Here is a 21,064-nt window from a genome sequence, read left to right as displayed (position 1 = left end):
ACATAGGTAAGTGTAAGGTATAATTTAGTTAAGAAAAATAAAGAGCACACATATTACAGAAACATTAAGAATCTAAATGGGATAGAGAAGCAAAGGGATCTGGGAGTACAAATAAACAAATCACTAAAAGTTGTGACGCAGGTCAATAAGGCCACAACAAAAGCAACCCAAGCACCAGGGTTTATTTCTATTTATTTCTAGAGGAATAGATTTGAAAAAGTAGAGAAGTTATGCTAAACTTGTATTGAATTTTGATGAGACCTGATTGTAGTTGGGGGGGGGTTGCAGTTTACAGGGTAGTTTGTTCAGCCTGGAGGAAACACTCCTCCTGGCCCACAAGCAGTGCTGTAAAGGCATTTACCTCATGTATTCAGCCTTCTTGCCTTATTTAAGCTGCCGAGTTTCCCGAGGCCCAGGAGACTGGCTGCCTGTGGTTAAAAGCAGAATGACTGTTAAAATGAAGGCATGCAACCTAATTGTAATACTTAAATGACCAACCCGCTTCCAGCAAGTGGGTTGGTCGCCCGCCCCTTGTCCCACCTCTGTTAAAACGGAAAGTAGATGAGTTCAAGGCAAGTTTGGCTCCTGTTCCAGATCGTTTTGCAATTTAACCTTTGACACAAGCCCAACCTACTAATTTTTGGGAGTTAAGATTTAGCCGAGAGAGTGGATTTCCACTTGTGGGGAAGAAATCAAATAGGCAATTCAGAAGAAAACCTCTTTACCCATAGAGTGGTGAGAATGTGGAACTCTCTGCCACAGGGAGCAACTGAGGCGAATAATATAGATGCATTTAAGGGGAAGTTAGGTAAGCATATGAGGGAGAAGGGAACAGAGGGTTATGCTGGTAGAGTTAGATCAGAAAGAATGGGAGGAAGCTGAAGTGATACATAAACATTGGCAGGGTCTGGTTGGGCCAAAGGCCTGCTGCTGTACCATACATTCTATGTAATTCCACATAATATAACCTTAGCTGCATTCTCAATGAACACAATTTTCTCAGAGGCTCTTGAGACTGACCTAAAGTGCCTCACTGCAAATAGCTTCACTTAAATATTAGACTACACTGAAATAAAGTCCAATGCCATTTTCCATCTGCTGAGGCTGGGATGGAGCTGGGTGCTCACAATGCCCTTTTGGAATGGAATAAGGGGAAGTTCAATAAGCAATGGAGCTCTTAAAGGTTCCAAGAGTTCTTAACTTTTTTTTGTTTTGCAGTACATTTTTCATAAATGCTTCTTTTTTGAAAAAAAACGTATTTAATATTTTTGGGGGAACTTTTTCTTTCTCGTAGCCGTGTTGTGAGGATTCTAAAGTAACCAAATGTTTAATAATTCACTGAAAAGCCAATAGTAATGGATGAATTTACAAGATCAAAGCAATACAGGAACAGCTGAAAACAAGAGGATATGGAAAAGGAGCTCTTACAATGCAAAATTTCAAAAAGAGCTCAGAGAGTTGTAAGGCATCTAACTGTGAAGTGCTTAGAGTTTGATGAGACAAGTCCAAATTAATAATTTAGATTGGTTTTCAAGTGTCCAAGTTACAATGGTACAAGGGAAAGAAGGCAGCACAAGGAAATTAGCAGAGACTAAATTACTACAGTTGTCATTATGCCACCTACGCCTGGAAGTTCCTGCATATTTGCATCCAGAGAGTCAAGCAGGCCCCCACCTGCCAAGAATGAGACACCTTAATTTCGCCACATGAACATCGATTTTTAAACTGTTACTAGAGTAAAGAAAGAACTTGTTTTAAAAAAACCCACCAGACCCTTAACTGGAAAGACATTTGCATAGTAAAAGACAGTACTTGGAAAGGACAAAGGAGCCACTCCCTGTTTCAATTTAATCCACAATGGACTTTTGTTTACCAGATGTTGAAGGTGGAGAGGGTAGCGTTCCAGGTTAACTGCTAAGATGGCTGAATACACAAACAGACGTGGTCAGCCCAGTTTAGTCACATGACTAACTGGCTGTTGGAATTTATTTTGAATTTGAACTTGCCACAGAGTTTTAAAACTCAGAAAGCTGTTTGCTCCTGGATTGCAAAGACCTCTCTCCCGCCTGCTCTCATCTTTCTCAAGTAACTGAAGACCCATTGAACACACATGAACCCCAAAAGAGAAAGTTTCCTGCAGTGAACAAGGTTTAAGAAGAATACTGGACCCCAACGAAAAGCAAGACTACCTACAAGCAAGGACTACAGCGAGCTCGAAGCACAGTAACAAAAACCCCTCTTCAGAGATTGCCTCAAGCCTCTCAACTTTATTTTTCTTCTGCTCTTTTCTGTCTCTATTTGCATGTGCAAATCGCGTATGTATGCTAGCATGGGGCGCGGCGTGTATCAGTGGGCGTTAACCGAATTAGAGTTTAAGTTTTAATAAATTCCACTTTTCTTCTTTAAACCTAAGAAAGCCTGTTTATGCTCATTTTTTTGCCTTATAATTGGAAAGCAGTGAACAAGGATTCACCAAGGGGGAGCTCAAAATACGGTGTGTTAAAAAATTAAACCCTGTTACAATCAGACCAGGTGAAGGATAAAAGGGACCCCTAGACACCTTTCTCACCTGGTCGTAACAAGAGACACACACAATCTGAGTGCATATCAATTACATGTCCTACAAGAAAGATCAAGGAATTCTGAGCGTGAGTTACAATGCAAGTACAATATGCCCAAATGCCTTGATCTTTTCGGACTGTCTTATCGATTCCTCTCCCAAATGTATCTCCACACATAATGATGCTGCCTGATCCTGAGAGATTAGTGCTGCTGGAAATTGGCAAGCATTATCCTCACTAATTTATGAGGGCCTCAGATTTAAGCAGCCCGTGCAAATTCTACCTTTATAAATAAGAAACTGCATCTTATCGTGAATTGTTTAATTGTACATGAATTTCTTCTGTTAAGCATTACTTTATCTGGTGTATTTTGATATGGGTAAAGTATTCAAAATGGTGGCTTAAACCAATTTTACAAAACTATTGATAACAGGAAGCAATCAGTTCATGAACCATATTTGGTGTTCCTACCACTTGATAGTTTAGGATTGGTAGCTTTCAAAAAAAATTAATTGCTACTTACTGATTTAAATCAAACTGCTCTGATTTGTTCACATTTTGTTGATTGATTATATTAGCTGAAATTAGGACCTATCTGTTAATTCATCATTTTTTTTGCTACAGAGGATACACACTAGATACAAGACTTTGGTCCTAGTATCATTGATCACGTCGTTAGGAGAGACCAAACAGATATGGCATTCAGTGGATGCCTCTGGCTCTCAAAGTACACTTGTAACATTGTTGACATGTTGCATGGAGAAGTCGTTCTAAGTTACAAAAGATTATTTTGTGAAAAGGCTGATTAGAAGCTGAGAGGCCCACCCTTCCTCTTTCAGGCACAGCATGTTTTGGCAACAATCCTAGCTCTGCTATATTCAATCTGGAATCAAAACTGTTTAATAACACAAAATAAACATATGTATTTTTGTCACAAAACTACATGTTGCATGTACCTGTCACAGTGAGAACTTCCTCTGGAGCTGGTTCGGCCTGATTCATGTTGAGCATCTAGAAGTATTTTTTCCATTTCCCCATTGAGGATGGAAGTGGGTGCTGGAACCTGCTCCTGTCCTCCAGTTTGTGTGCTGCTCCCATTGTTGCCACTGTTACTGTAGTGCAACTCTACCCACGATCCTGAGTGGATTAAAAGTAAAATATTGTCAAATTGTCATATAAGTAATCTGAAATTAAGCAATATCCCACAATATCCTGGTATATGCACAGTGTTGTTGGCAACTTCCACTTATACTCTTTACAGAGTCAATAATGATGTAGATGTCCTGTCACATCCATGTCTGACTGCATGCACAAGCTTTGGCATGCAACAGGATTCCACTGGATATATCTAGTAGTTTAATATTAGGGGGTGGGGGAGGGGAAGATAATATCACGAACATTAACAATCAATGGTTACGATAGACACGGTGAACAACTGGTCCCCCATTTCAGCTTACATTATATCCAACATTTTCCCCTCTTAGTTTCAGTCTCTTCCGATTATTGTTTAATTCAGTTGCCTCACACAGGACATGCAGACAACTGCTGTTATGTTGTTTTTTACATTTGTATATTAATCTGAGTTAGTATGACAGTTTGAAACTGCAAATACATTTTTATTGTACTGTATAGGCATCTGCTTGTAGCCTGGAGGCCTGTGTGATGAATTTCTCCATCCTCAGATAATAAGCCATGACTCTCTCTGACCCCCAGCTCACTTTTGGCTGCAAACACTGTTCAACTAAGCTGAAGCAGCTAACCATTATCCATATTGTACTTTCCCAGCTAAAATGTACATCACAGTTTGTACCTTGGTAACAAGTTTGGTTACACAAGGAATATAATAAACTCAGCTTATTAAACTGTGCATTGAAATAAAACTGTCTGAATCAATAATAAAATGTGTACTTTCCTTTGTTCAAAGAACCTTGCACTGTATTCATTATGTATATAAACTGGTGAGGAAATCTGTTTTCAGAAATTCCCTTAAAATTGAGTTAGTGCCTAAAGTTGAATTCTTCTTATTCATAAAGTGCTATGGAAATTATTTTAAAAGCATAAAGGGGAAAAAGAACTTATTAGGGGCTTATAAATGTCAGAAATGAGTTGATTGAAACTTTTCATTTAGAACTCGGTGCTTTCTTTAAACATGAAAACAATTTGAAGAGAGTGAAAATTTTCAGCTGATCAGAGAGCCAACATGGATTTGTAAAGGGTAGGTTATGCCTGACAAACTTGTTTGAATTTTTTGAAGAGGTCATTGAAGTACTGGACAAAGTAATGTCTATGGATGTTCTTTATATGGACTTCTAGAAGGTATTTGATTAGGTCCCTCATAAGAGACTGTTGGCTAAAGTTGAAGCTCATGGAATTGATGGCAAATTATTGACCTGGTTAGAAAACTGGCTGAGCAGCAGGAAACAGAGAGTAGGGATAATGGGCAGGTACTCTTAATGAAAGGATGTGATTAGTGGTGTCCTGCAAGGATGTGTGTTGGGACCTCAACTATTCACGTATTTATTAATGACTTAAGATATAGAAAGCTGCATATCCAAATTTGCTGACAACACAAAGACAGGCAACATTGAAAGCAGTGTAGATGGAAACATAAAATTATGACGAGATATTGCTAGATTAAGTGAATGGGCAAAACTGTAGCAAATGGATTTCAATGTAGGCTAATGTAAGGTTATCCAATTTTGACATAAAGGATAGAACAGGATACTTTCCAAATGGTGAAAAGCTCGAAACAGTGGAGGTCCAAAAAGACTTGGGGGTCCAGGTACATAGATTATTAAAATGTCACGAACAGGTACAGAAAATAATCAGAAAGGCTGATGGAATGCTGGTCTTTGTATCTAGAGGAATAGAATACAAGGAGATAGAAGTCATAAAACAAAAACAAGAAATGCTGGAATCACTCAGCAGGTCTGGCAGCATCTGTGGAAAGAGAAGCAGAGTTAACGTTTCGGGTCAGTGACCCTTCTTCGGAACTGACAAATATTAGAAAAGTCACAGATTATAAACAAGTGAGGTGGGGGTGGGGCAAGAGATAACAAAGGAGAAGGTGCAGATTGGACCAGGCCACATAGCTGACCAAAAGGTCACGGAGAAAAGGCAAACAATATGTTAATGGTGTGTTGAAAGACAAAGCATTAGTACAGATTAGGTGTCAATACACTGAATATTGAACAGCAGCAAGTGCTGCTCTCAGCAGGTGAAGGTCTCAGTAGGCACATTGGAAGCATTTTATGCAATAGCCTCCACACTTGCAGAGGCACATAACTAAGGTGGGCAGAAGTACCCACACTTCCACAATTAGAATTTCAGCAGCAACTTTGGGGAAAGAAGCCAACAGACCTACCTTCCACCCCAAATTACAGTTTCTCCTCAGCTGCCCACACTCTTGACATTCTTTCATTAACCTGCTGTCCACAAGTCAGGGGTCTTTTTTCTCATATAGTTCTATCCTGCCCTTTGACTTTCATACCCAGCATTGATTTGCATAGTAATTCACATCCAGGTAGCCTGGGGTCAAAGTTGTTTGTGCCACCACCGCACCCCCCCAATCGATTCACTCCACGTGATATCAAGAAACGACTGAAGGCACTGGATACAGCAAAAGCTATGGGCCCTGACAATATTCCGGCAATAGTACTGAAGACCTGTGCTCCAGAACTTGCCACGCCCCTAACCAAGCTGTTCCAGTACAGCTACAACACTGGCATCTACCCTGCAATGTGGAAAATTAACCAAGGTATGTCCTGTATACAAAAAGCAGGACAAGTCCAACCCGGCCAATTACCGCCCCATTAGCATACTCTCAATCATCAGTAAAATGATGGAAGGTGTCATCAACAGTGCCATCAAGCGGCACTTGCTTAGCAATAACCTGCTCAGTGACGCTCAGTTTGGGTTCAGCCAGGGCCACTCAGCTCCTGACCTCATTACAGCCTTGGTTCAAACATGGACAAAAGAGCTGAACTGAAGAGGCGAGGTGAGAGTGACTGCCCTTGACATCAAGGCAGCATTTGACTGAGTATGGCATCAAGGAGCCCTAGCAGAACGGAGGTCAATGGGAATCAGGGGGAAAACCCTCCGCTGTCTGGAGTCATACCTAGCACAAAGGAAGATGGTTGTGGTTGTTGGAGGTCAATCATCTGAGCTCCAGGACATCACTGCAGGAGTTCCTCAGGGTAGTGTCCTAGGCCCAACCATCTTCAGCTGCTTCATCAATGACCTTCCTTCAATCATAAGGTCAGAAGTGAGGATGTTCGCTGATGATTGCACAATGTTCAGCACCATTAGTGACTCCTCAAATACTGAAGCAATCCATGTAGAAATGTAGTAAATTCAGGCTTGGGCTGATAAGTGGCAAGTAACATTCGTGCCACACAAGTGACAGGCAATGACCATCTCCAACAAGAGAGAATCTAACCATCTCCCCATGGCATTCAACGGCATTACCATCGCTGAATCCCCCACTATCAACATCCTAGGGGCCACCATTGACCAGAAACTGAACTGGAATAGCAACATAAATACCATGGCTACAAGAGCAGGTCAGAGGCCTTGAATTCTGAGGCGAGTAACTCACCTCCTGACTCCCCAAAGCCTGTCCACCATCTACAAGGCACAAGTCAGGAGTGTGATGGAATACTCTCCACTTGCCTGGATGGGTGCAGCTCCAACAACACTCAAGAAGCTCGACACCATCCAGGACAAAGCAGCCCACTTGATTGGCACCGCATCTACAAACATTCACTCCCTCCACCACCGCGCACAGTGGCAGCAGTGTGTACCATCTATAAGATGCACTGCAGCAATGCACCAAGGCTCCTTAGACAGCACCTTCCAAACCCGCGACCTCTACCAACTAGAAGGACAAGGGCAGCAAATGCATGGGAACACCACCACCTGCAAGTTCCCCTCCAAGTCACACACCATCCTGACTTGGAACTATATTGCCGTTCCTTCACTGTCGCTGGGTCAAAATCCTGGAACTCCCTTCCTAACAGCACTGTGGGTGTACCTACCCCAAATGGACTGCAGCGGTTCAAGAAGCCAGCTCACCACCACCTTCTCAAGGGCAATTAGGGATGGGCAATAAATGCTGGCCTGGCCAGCAACGCCCACATCCCTGAATGAATAATAAAAAAAAAAGCTGGATGTTAAATATCTCAGGTCACTATTCAAAGAAAAGCAATTAGTTTTCCTGGAGTGTTGGTCAACATTCCTCCCTCAAACAACCAAACAGATTAACTGGTCATTCATGCCCCTTGCTGCTGCCTATATCTTATCCTGCACCAAATCCATTCTCACCATTAACTCTGGCCTTGCTGACCAACATTGGCTGCCAGTCCCCCAATGCCTCAAATTTTAAATTATCCTTGTGTTTAAACCCTTTCATTGTCTCACTCCTCCTTATCTCTATACTCCAGCCCTACCACCTCCTGACCTGAACTCCCCATTCCTCCAACTCTGGCCTCTTGTGCACAAATTCCTCCCTCAACTTTCCACTTCTCCACCTCCCTCTTCTTCAAAACTCTGCTTAAAACCCAAATGATCAAACTTTGAACACCCCAGGTGATCAGGGCAAGATGCTAGTCATTCATCACCAAAACTTGCAGCAGCCCACTTCTCTTCACCCTGCTACTACCCCCATCTTTATCACATTCATTAAAGCTCACGGGTCATTATAACCTAACCCATCCGACAGGAAACTGGTAAGATTAGATTGGACTTCTGTTTAATACCCACTGAAGTTGTGCTGAATCTCGGAGAATGCAAACTGACTATTGCATTACAACAGTGACTGCACTATTACAACAGTGACTGCACTTCAAAACAAATCATTGGCTGTAAAGCACACTGGGATGTAAAATTGTTAGATAACTGCAAGTTCATTCTTGTTAGGAATCGGAAAACAATTACCCAGCATTTTTCCTGAATGGTCCACAGGCTTCTTCTCTGATTTTATTAAGTTTCCAGGGAGGCAGCATTGTTATAGGATAGGATGAACAGTGTGCGAGATGGATGGGACAGATCTGCTGAGCCCGGTCGTCTTTACTAATTTTTTGTATGTTTGTATACATTTATGTTTTGGGGGGTAACCCTTACCAGACGAATAGAAAATCTGTGACTGTGATGCACTTTGGGTTAATTGATGATTAAAAAATCTCTTCAACGAAAGGAGTGGAAATGTTTTCAATTATGATATTTTCTTTTGTATAGCAGGTATGCCACCTTGTGTTGCAGAAAGGTATTTTCTAGAAAATTGTCAATTAAAAAGAATTAAAAGGAAAGCCCTATGCACGGTTTGCAGTTCGAGTTTCACCCACTTTCCAGAGCAGAATGAGGAGGAAGATGCTTTGGATCCTACCACTTCCAGATATTTTCCATCAGAAGCGGAGGGCATATAAGACATCCTCCCATGTAAGGCTATACACAATGGTAAAGTGTTGCAAATGATGGAAATACACCATACCACATGAAGTGAACATTAGCATCCAGCAGTGCCAGAGAGAATTAAATTATAAAGGACAAAGCCTACCCAATTGATCTTTGGGGAATCCACTGCATAAAATTTTACATGGGGTTGGATATTAACTTGGAGTGCATTTCCTGCAGGAAACTGCTCTGGCAAACTAATTTTCCATCCACCAGATGCATCAGAAGGGCATGTGATTTTAACTGCTGAGCAACATTCCCTCTAATTTTTTTGTTTGGGAGTGTGCATTTGCATGGCCAGCATGGTAATTTAAAGGGACCGACTTGTACTTAGCCTATATGTCTGCACAGCTTACAGGGAACATCGCTGCTGAACCATATTTAAACGCCACTGGTCTACTTGCTGCCCGTGTGTGCCCACTAGCTTTCAGATAAGTGGCAGGGATGGGGGAGGAAGAGTTTCAGGAAGCCTCACAGGGAAGGTGGGGTTGGGGGTTGAAAAAAAGAGGCCAAGGCAGGGGAGGTCTCAACTTTACTTGTGGGGCCCGGACTGCGTACTCCTGCTCTTCCAAGTCCCACAATGGACATTTTTTAACATACCTATATTGATAACAATTAGAGCGATACTTCAACACACTTGACTTTAATTCGGGTCTATGCATTTCCCGGACTTCCTGAAATTCGCCTGTGAAAACAAGGCCCGTATACAACAGCAACTGAAGGGGCTAAATCAATCTCAGGAAAACATGCCACTAAGTATTCATAGCTGTTTTCTTACTTGTTAGTGGGAAATGGTTTGTTCACATTACTTTTCCTGAGAGCTAACCTTCTACACTTCGAAGGTTGCTCTATCACATTAGGATGGGTGCCGCTTTGGCTGCCTTTGGCGAGGACCTAGATGACCAGCAACAGCACTTGCAGCCTGCTGATCACAGACCTGTAACTGCACACCAGAGAAGAGTATGTCAGAGTGGGGACCAGCAGAGAAGCACAGGAGGCATGACCCACGAAACAGGGTCTACAAACAGAGGCTCAGTCTCCTTGACCTATCTGAACACTAGTGTGTCAGGAGGCTCAGGATATCAAGCCAGGTGGTAACAGACATCTGCAGCCTCCTAGAAAGAGGTCTGTTGCTTGCTGGACTTGGTGACCACGTGTTATCAGGGGCTTTCAAAGTCAACACTGCCCTCATTTCTTTTGCCTCTGGATCCTTCCAGAGCTCAAATGCAGACATATCCAGGATCTCCCAGTCAGCCATGCAAATACGTAAGATAGGGGACTGATGGCTTGTTTGCCAGGGCCGGAAATAATGCCAATTTTTCCTGCAATGATGCCAGTCAGAAAAAGTGGGCTCTTGGCTCTGCAGCTCGGACTGGCTTCCTAAAGGTGCACAGCACCATCGACTGCACATCACAGGATCTCAGAATTGTTAACAATGCAGAAGGAGGCCACTTGGTCCATTGTGTCAGCACCGGCTCTCCAAATGAGCAATTCACTTAGTGCCATTCCCCTGCCTTCTCCCTGTATAACCCTGCACATTCTTCCTTTTCAGATAACAATCTAATTCCCTTTTGAATGCCTCGATTGAACCTGCCTCCACCACATTCTCAGGCCGTGTATTCCAGATCTTAACCACTCGCTGTGTGAAGAAGTTTCTTCTCATGTTGCTTTTGCTTCTTTTGCCAACACTTTAAATCCATGCCCTCTTGTTGTTGATCCTTTCACGAATGGGAACAGTTTTTCCCTAGGCACTCTGTCCAGACCCTTCATGATTTTGAATACCTCTATCAAATCTCCTCTCAGCCTTCTCTTCTCCAAGGAAAACAGTCCCAATTTCTCCAATCTACCTTCATAATTAAAGTTCCTCATCCCTGGAACCATTCTTGTGAATCTTTTCTGCACTCTCTCTGCCTTCACATCTTTCCGAAAGTGAGGCACCCAGAACTGGATGCAATACTCCAGCTGAAGTCGAACTAGTGTCTTATACAAGTTTAACATGACCTCCTTGCTCTTGTACGCTATTCCCCTATTAGTAAATACCAGGATACTGTATGCTTTATTAACCACACTTTCAACCTGTCCTGCCACCTTAAATGTCTTATGCATATATACCCCCAGGTCCCTCTGCTCTTGCACCTCCTTTAGAGTTGTACCCTTTATGTTATATTATCTCTCCATGTTCTTCCTACCAAGACGAATCACTGCACATTTCTCCGCATTGAACTTCATCTGCCACTTGTCCATCCATTCCACCAACTTGTCTATATCCTTTTGAAGTTCTACACTATCTTCCTCACAGTTCACATTGCTTCCAAGTTTCCTATCATCCGCAAATTTTGAAATTGTGCCCTGTACACCAAGGTTGAGGTCATTAATATATATCAGGAAGAGCAAAGGTCCCAACACTGACCCCTGAGGAACTCCACAACAAACTTCCTTCAGCCTGAAGAACATCTATTAACCACTACTCTCTGTTTCCTTTCACTCAGCCAATTTTGTATCCATGTTGCTACTATCCCTTTTATTCCATGAGCTATAATTTTGCTCACAAGTGTGTTGTGCGGCACTGTATACGGCAATCCGGGCACCAGAACAACCAGGAATATTAGTCAACCATAAGGGCTTCCACTCCATCAATGTGAAGCTGCTGTACAACACAAAAAGATCTTTATGCAGGTGTGCACAAGATTCCCAGGCAACTGCCATGATGCTTTCATCCTGCAGCAATCCAAGCTCCCGGATCTCTTGGTACTGTTATGAACTTTGCAGTATTGTATTTTTTTTTAAACTGTGATCTTTAATGCAGTGTAAATCAGACATTCAGAAGAAACATGTGACCTCATTCAAAATGTTCCCAGAGACAAGGTCTTGGTTACCATGAGAACAAGGAACCCAGATCAAAGGCCCTTTTGAAAACAGGGTGCAAGGTTCTAACACCTAAAGGACAATAGATTTCACTCTCCCAGACTCTCAGATTGTAAACGGGGAGCCAGGAGCTCTAAAATGCAAATTCAAGTTGCAATTTTTAGCACCTGGAAACAAAGGAAGGCACAGGTGGTTTTGCTATGGTCAGACTTATGGCAGCGAGCTTCGAAGATGGCGGCCCGCACGACCAGGCTTCACTCCGCGGAGCCGCCGTGATATTATACATGGCGGCTCATTTGCATTGCCAGGGCGGGTCTCACCGCCGCCGATGACGTGGAGGGGGCGGGCAAGCCGTCTCCGTCGTCCGGTGCCACTGTGCAGCCGCCGGTGCCATTTTTTAAGGGCTTAGAGCCCTAAATGGCAATTACAAATTTTAAAGAAGCAGTGCATTTAAAAGTGTTAAAAATAATTTTAAAAATCTTTCAGCCCCTCGCCCACCCCCCCCAATATGTCATTCCTGCCCACTACTCCTGCCTCCCAAAATACTTACCTTCAGTACCTGACCTTTCCCCCCCACCCCCCCACAAACAAAATTCAGAAACTTTTACCTTTACGCCTTCCCATCACCCCCTCGACCTATCAGGGAAGTTTGACTCCACTCCCCCGCCCCCACCCCCCAGACTGAAACAATTATCTCCTCCCCCCTCCCCACCAGTGTCCCACATCGGATCTTCGGTCGGATGTAACATCAGAATGGGACGACTGTCGGGACGAGGTAAGTAATTATTCCTTCGCTTTAATGTTTTAACATATTCAAATGGATATCCTGTCGCCGAGCAGCAGGGTGGGGGGGGGGGGGGCCGCCACGAGGTCTCGCCACCACAGGTAATATAGGGCAGGACCTTCCCGGCATCAAGGCCCGTGGCGGGCCTCTTCTGGAGGCATTTTATGCCCCCGCCCCCATAACCCCCAACGTCAGAGTGCCAGTAAAATTCACCCCATGGTCTCTGAGAAGTGTAAATGGCAAACAACTATTGACTTTTGATCTAGATAAATTGAGAGGCTTTTCTAGGTCTGAAGGCTGAAAGAAGAAAGGAAGAAACGCAGTCAGCTGCACGGCCTAAAGAGAGAGAGAGAGAGAGGCAAGTCAATTGTTTTCTGGAAGACTGCTGCTCTCAGATTACCAACACAGCAAAAGGCTGCGAAGATCTGAACCCAGTTCAAAGGCTCGAGGTTTCAGGAGGAGAAAAGACCAATGGGGTCACCAGAGGTTGCCTTATTAACAGAAGTCCAGTCACAGGTGCTTGGAAGAAGTGAGCGAAGAGGATGTTGGCTTTAAGAAGGACACGGGGAGATCCAACCCACTGCAGCTGGGAGGAGTTTGGGACTTTTAACTGCAAGAATACCTTTTCGATGAGAACACTGTGCAACATATAAATGTGGTGTGGGGTTTTTGAGTATGTTAATAAATTAATGGGAAATACTTTTTTCTGTAATTTAGTGTAATAGCTACCTACTAAGTACCGTAAAGTTAATGTTGATTTTTAATTTATTTGTTACAGTAAAAGTCTTAAAATGTGAAATTTTGTCACACATTTCAATTGTTCTGGGGAGTTCATATCTCTTGTTTTACAATTAACGGTCTCTACTCAGGTTGTAACAGTACCGGGAAGCAGACTGAAGTGGTGGCTGGGGGCGACTAGGATACCTATTGAAAACTTGGCTTAATGACATCTGTCAGAAACCCCAACAGTGAAGTTCAACAGCGCTAAAATGAATGCCATATCACCACCAGATGTGTGATTGACCAGGCTATCAGCATGTTGTAGATGCCCTTCAGGGGCCACAACAGATCTGGAAGCAACCATCAGTATGCATCAGCCAGAATCATCAGAATTGTTGTGGTTTGCTGTGCTCTGCATTGCATTGTGCAACAGTAAAACTTGGACCTGCAGGAGGAACAAGGCAAAGAGCTAAGCTCTCCTCAGACGATATGGACGGGGGAGGAGGAAGCAAGAGGAAGAGGAGGAGGAGGAGGGTGATGCAACTCCAGCTGCTCATATTCCTGCCCAGGATACCCTTATAAATGCACGGTTCACTTCGGTTGCAGCAGCGGACCATGCCAGAAAATGAAACAGCCACTCTTCCCCTACAGTCCCTAATGTCACTGACATAAAGCAGTCTTGCAACCAACTACTCCTTGAAGATCCCCCCATTGGTACCCATCAATTCATGACTTCACATTCATCCTCAAACAAGTTAGAAGGCCATTTACCATCCAACACACCAAAACTGACAAGACAGGAAAGTGCTGAAAAAGAATAATATTTTGTGAGCTAAATAAAGAACAAAAACTTATCAGAACAACATTTTCTCATACATCCATGTGTCGCTCTACTACTCCTGCATGATGCAATCTATGTGACTTCAGCAGAGCTAGAAGGCGGCTGCTTGTTCCCCTGCTCTGACTGCTGAGATACTTGTGGCTGACTTCCTCTGGCTGTTGGAGCTTGTGAGGGCCCTGCCAAAGACTAATCCACCTGCACCTGTGCAGGGACAGACTTGGCCATCAGGAGATGAGGCAGCATGTGGGCTACAGACTGAGAGACAGACTGTGGCTGACAAGCGGAAGCACTTTGAGTGGACTTACATGACCCTTTTCACCAACATCTCTCTCACAGCCTAGCCACACTTCACTGTTACTACTGTGGTGCAGAACTCTTTAGTGCAGATCAGTATAGCCCTGTAATGCCAAGGCTAAGGTATCTGTCAACCTCATTAAAATGGCAGACATGTTGGCATCGAAAATCTGCATGCTGGTATTCAAGGCATGCATGGACTATAAGAATATAAGAAATTGGAGGAGTAGGCCATATGGCCCCTTGAACCTGCTCTGCCATTCAGTAAGATCATGGTTGATCTTCGACCTCAATTCCACTTTCCCGCCTGATCCCCATACCCCTTGATTCCCTTAAGAGTCCAAAAATCTATCGATCTCAGCCTTGAATATACTCCGACAATTAAGCATTCACAGCCCTCTGAGGTAGAGAATTCCAAAGAGTCACAACCCCGAATGGAGAAATTTCTCCTCATCTCAGTCCTAAATGGCTGACCTCTTATCCTGAAACTATGCCCCTTAGTTTTGGACTCTCCTGTGAGGGGAAACAGCCTCTCAACATGTACCTTATCAAGCCCACTCCTTACAAGTTTCAATAAGTTTGATTCTCAACACTATCAGCAGTCGATTGATTGGAACGTTTGGTGGTGCGTGGTGTTGGCCACTCTACCCATAGAAGACATCATCTCAATGGAGTATGGCATCACCCCTTTCATTTTTGAGGTGTACTCCTCCTATCTCTCTGCAATCATGGTGAATTGACTTTGAAGTGGGTATAAGGTATTATGTAATGGGAATAGGCTTGACAAGGCAGAGTGAGGGAACTGAATTGATGCATACAGCAGAATGCATGTGAATGCATCACTGTACTCACCTTTCCTGACCTGCTTAGGTCATTAAGCCACTTCCTGCACTGAATCTAGGAATGTAACACCACGTTCCTGCTGCTGACCTCCTCCGGTACCTCAAACCACACCTTCTTGGTCTCAGCTGCAGGCTTCTTCCTCCCATTGCAAGGGAAAAGAATTTCTCTCCTACGCCTCATAATCCCCAGCAGCACATCCAGCGAGGTATCAGTAAAATGGGGCACAGCCTTTGCCCATCTAGATTCAATTCTGACAGCGAACTCCAACTCCTTAAACTTGTATGTTTGCATTTTCCCTTTAAATACCGGAGTTGAGATTACGCGATGTGGGTCCACATCACATTTTTGGCTGCTAATTGGACAGGAAACCCAGAAGAAAAAGGACATAGGCAGGTGAGTTAAAAAAACCCACTAACAGACGCACAATCAAAACCCCCACTTCCAGAGTATTGCAAACTTAAAATCAGGGCCAGTGTTTCAGGGATTGTACTGTTCCAACAATCTGATAAATGGTTGCAAATTAAAGTACTACCAGCAAGGAGCCATTTTTGAAACTATTCCTCACTAATTATAAACACAATAAAAAATTGCTGAACAAAAAAACATTTGTGCTTAGAATTCCTGATATATTTATACAAATTTTCAGAATAGCAGTTATTCCCTTCACCAAATTTATGGAAAAGCAGCCTTTGCCAGCTGACACACAACACCCCCCCCCCTCTGTTTTGTAATCACATTGTGCTTCCTGGTATGTACGCAGGTCAAACCCATGTGATAGTCACATGAAAACCAGAGTTCAGTGCTTATTTACAGCAAACCTCCCAATCACAGCATAGCCAGCTGTCATTTTTATATTTATAAACATCAAAGTGTGGAAATAAAGAGTGATGCCACGCTTGTTCCTCTTCAGAATGTCATTACATGCCTAATATGCTCACTGAATAGGACAGTCTGTGATCGTACTGTGCATCTGCACAATATTCTGTGATTCTGTGAATAGCCCAAGATCAAAGCACACAATACTACCTTCAATAGAAGGCTTCTTCAAAATTGTTTAATACATATAAATTACCAGCCATTCTCCTCTGACCATAAATCATAATTTATTCACCTGGTATTATTTTACATCGCAATTATTTTCAACTGATGTTCCAACTGCGATGTTTTAGTGATGTGGAACATGTGGAAAAGTTAAATTGTAAGATTTAACAACCATTGTGACACATTGAAAGATATCTTAACAGGTGCACAAGCTTTTTCATGGCCAATCATTCCTGCCTGCCACCCTATCACAGACCCTTTACCCTTTTCCCTGACTCTGTAATTGCTTAAAAAGCTGATATCTATAGCATCTTGCAGTTCTGATGAGAAGTCATCGACTTGAAACGTTAATTCTGCTTCTCTCTCCACAGATATCGCCTGACCTGCTGTGTGTTTCCAGCATTCTTGGGGTTTTATTTCAGATTTCGAGCATCGCTGTATTTTGCTTTTCTTACTAGTTACAAACATTTGTGTCTGCAGGTGGAAATGTGATCACCCATTCACCAATTAGCATGGTCTGTTATCACTGGTGGTAGTCTATCATTAGTCATTGTATTCCAAGTAACATTAGTTTATTAGACCAGTTACGAGAGGAAGCTCTTGGAATGGAGTTTCCTCTTGCACCAGAACATATAACGAATCATCTAGATGCATGGAATAGAGGAAAAACTGGGTGAAATGATCACACCCTAATTAGAGAGCTTGCTCAATTTTTCGTTTGTTAGTTTAAAACGATGGAAATTTGGGGAGGTTCCCTTGTGCATATGAGATTCGCCCTACCTATTTATTCTCCATGTGCTGCAGCCAAGTAATCCAAAGTGCCTAGGCACAGGAGAAGGAAAATCTGGCCCCTTTATTTGAACGAACCAGAATGGTACCTCCTTGCACAGGCAAAAACAGTCCTGCGCCATGTATGCTATGGTGTATGGTTTTACTCAGATAAATTTAGATTCAATTAAAATTTATAAGTGCTTAAGCGAACATTTTAGTGTTAAAATTAAATAAAGCATTGTTGACAAAACAAATATTTGCATGTTGGCCAAGGTAAGTTAGAAATGTAATCAACTATTCAATCCCTAAATGCTTGAGTTACAAAACATGCTTAAAATATGGAAGAAAACAACTCAAAAGCCATTCAAACACCCATATTCCCCAGAAGGACATGAAATGTTGCATAACACCACCTCTACCATATATCTCTGAGATAAAATTATCAGGGGCACCCATGGTGATACTCTGGCACTATTAAAAAGTTACTAAATAAAACTACAGTTCTCTGGAAAGTTAGACGATATGTTACTTTAGTGCAACAGCAATACTATGCTGTGCAACACATAGGGAGCAAGTATCCTCTGTGGGCGCAATCAGGAAACTGGGCACAAAATGCACTTGAAATTGCACTGGTTAGATTAAAGTTTTCGCTACAATTCAGTTGCATAATCACAAACTCAAAATCTACGAAGAAACATGCAATGAGAATATATACTGTTTTTTCTCTTTGGCCCTCAGGGCCACCCAGCTTCATACCTCATTACAGTCTTGATCCAAACATGGACAAAAGAGCTGAACTCTCAAGAGGTGAGGTGAGAGTGACTGCCCTAGACATTGAGGCAGCATTTGACCGAGAGCAGCATCAAGGAGCCCTAGAAATATTGAAGTCAATGGGAATCAGAGGGGAAAACTCTCCACTGGTTGGAGTCATATCTAACACAAAGGAAGATGGTTGTGGTTGTTGAGGTCAATCATCTCAGCCACATGACATTGCTGCAGGAGTTCCTCAGGATACTGTCCTCGGCCCAACCATCTCCAACTGCTTTAACAATGACCTTCCCTCCATCATAAGGTCAGCAGTGGGATAGTTGCTAATGATTGCAGTGTTTAGTATAACTCACAACTTCTCAGATACTGAAGCAGACTGTGTCCACATACAGCAAGTCCTGGACAATAGTCAGGCTTGGGGTGATAAGTCACCAAGTAAAATTCATGCTACACAAGTGCCAGACAATGACCATCTCGAATAAGACAGAATCTAACCACCTCCCTATGATGTCCAAAGGCATTACCATTGCTGAATCCTCCACCATCAACATCTTGGGGGTTACCACTGACCAGAAACTGAACTGGACCAGCCATATAAATACTGTGGCTACAAGCGGTCAGAAGCTGGGAATTCTGCGGCAAGTAACTCATCATCTGACTCCCCAAAGACTGTCCACTATCAACAAGGCATAAGTCAGGCGCGCGATGGAATACTATCCACTTGCCTGGATGAATGCAGCTCCAACTAGGAGGACTAACAAGGCAAGGAAATATACAGTGGATGGTAGGACCATAGGAAGTACAGTGGGTCAGAGGGACCTTGGTGTACTTGTCCATAGATCACTGAGGGCAGCAGCACAGATAGATAAAGTGGTTAAGAAGGCATATGGGATGCTTGCCTTTATTAGCCGAGGAAAAGAATATAAGAGCTGGGATGTTATGATGGAGCTGTATAAAAGGCTAGTTAGGCCACAGCTGGAGTACTGTGTGCAATTCTGGTTACCACACTATAGGAAGGATGTAACTGCACTGGAGAGGGTGCAGAGGACATTCACCAGGATGTTGCCTGGGCTGGAGAATTTCAGCTATGAAGAGAGACTGGATAGGCTGGGGTTGTTTTCCTTAGAGCAGAGAAGACTGAGGGGGGACCTGATTGAGGTATACAAAATTATGAAGGGCAAAGATAGGAAGAACATTTTCCCTTAGCGGAGGTGTCAGGAACCAGGAGGCACAGATTTAAGGTAAGGGGCGGGAGGTTTAGAGGGGATTTGAGGAAAACCTTTTTCACCCAGAGGGTGGTTGGAATCTGCAACACACTGCCTGAAGGGGTGGTAGATGCAGTAACCCTCACAACATTTAAGAAGTATATAGATGAGCACTTGAAACGCCATAGTATACAAGGCTAAGTGCCAAATGCTGGAAAATGGGATTAGAATAAATAGGCTTGATGGCCAGCACAGACATGGTGGGCCGAAGGGCCTGCTTCTGTGCTATATAACTCTATGACTCTACGACAACAACACTCAAAAAGCTCAACACCATCCAGGACAAAGCCGCCCACTTGATCAGTATCCCATCCATTACCTTAACTGTTTACTCCCTCACCCACCGATGCACAGTGGCAGCAGTGTGTACCATGTTCAAGATGCACTGCAGCAACTTGTCCTTCAACAGTATCTTCCAAACCCGTGACCTCTACCACCTAGAAGAACTAGGGCAGCAGATACATGGGAACACCATCACCTGCACGTTCCCCTCCAAGTCCTACACTTTCCTGACTTGCAACTATATCACCGTTCCTTAAATGTCGCTGGGTCAAAATCCCGGAACTCCCTCCCTAACAGCACCTACACCACACGGACAGCAGCTGTTCAAGAAGGTGACACACTACCACCTTCTCAAGGGCCATTAGGGATGGCAATAAATTCTGGCCTTGCCAGCGATGCTCACATCCCATGAACGAACAAAAAAAATTAAAACATCCATTGATTTTTAAGAGTAGTATCCAGATGAAGCTTTATTAATAGAGCTTTATTACAGAAAAATAAGAGTATTTAGTCCTCCAACTATAACCTGAGTCATTGAAAATGACTCAAAAAACTACACTGAAATATTTATTTACTAGTTTCACTGGTGTGCACTTGTTAGTTTCTTTGTAAATTAAATATTTTTTCATATGTAAAAAGTTTTAAAATCTGCCTAGTAGTGCCCAAGCACCAAGAAAATGAGCTCAATTTGAAGAACCTCCTTGAACAGCTGTAAACATGTGCAAATGTCAAAACTTGCCATCATTATTTTGATCAGGGGGCATGACCAACTGTGGGCGTGGCTGGATTCAGATGAAATGATTTTTAAACCCGCGTTAAAGATCACAGGAACTCGATTTACACTTGATGTAACTTGCGTTTAAAATTCCTCGATCTTTTGCGTTGATTCTGCTGATAAAACTAAAAGGAAATGCTACAGTATACCCACAGTATATTACAGGTAGTCTGTTTGAGCTGTTCCATCCCAACATGGGCGGCGCAGTGGCGAGCACTGCAGCCTCACAGCTCCAGGGACCCGAGTTCGATTCTGGGTACTGCCTGTGCGGAGTTTGCAAGTTCTCCCTGTGTCTGCGTGGGTTTTCGCTGGGTGCTCCGGTTTCCTCCCACATCCAAAAGACTTACAGGTGATAGGTAAATTGGCCATTGTAAATTGCCCCTAGTGTAGGGAAGTGATAGGGAATATGGGATTACTGTAGGGTTAGTATAAATGGTTGGTTGTTGGTCGGCACAGACTCGGTGGGCTGAAGGGCCTGTTTCAGTGCTGTATCTCTAAATAAAAAATAAATAAATAAGGCAGAAAATTAGAGATCAATTGGTCAGTTCACAAAGTAAGTTTGCAGATGGGCAGGTGCTTGTAAATTTTGACACCAGGTCGGGAAAAAACCATTATGAAATAATTGTTTTCTCTTTAATTTCTATACTTTTGATACTTTGAAGACTGATGTATTACTTTAGACTTAAAACAGAAATTTGCATCCAACAGTGAGTGATGTCTGAAATTTGATGGATAGGAACTTAAGATAAAACTTTTATACATAGAAAATATATTTAGCTTATTTTCCATAGCATTGCTGAGAAG

General features: G+C 42.9%; 1 protein-coding gene across 2 annotated transcripts in view; it reads right to left on the bottom strand.

Moving 5' to 3' along the window:
* The window catches only part of bnip3 (BCL2 interacting protein 3), a 60,997-nt gene that overhangs the window by 27,868 nt on the left and 12,065 nt on the right, over positions 1-21,064 (bottom strand). For both annotated transcript variants that reach the window (XM_068052710.1, XM_068052711.1), the window contains exon 2: positions 3,518-3,698. In XM_068052710.1, the coding sequence (XP_067908811.1) occupies positions 3,518-3,698 (181 nt within the window). The remainder of the gene's footprint in view (positions 1-3,517; positions 3,699-21,064) is intronic.

Source organism: Heterodontus francisci, chromosome 20 (genome assembly GCF_036365525.1).
Source record: "Heterodontus francisci isolate sHetFra1 chromosome 20, sHetFra1.hap1, whole genome shotgun sequence".
Classification (NCBI taxonomy): Eukaryota; Metazoa; Chordata; class Chondrichthyes; order Heterodontiformes; family Heterodontidae; genus Heterodontus; species Heterodontus francisci.
This window is presented reverse-complemented; position numbering and strand designations above follow the sequence as displayed.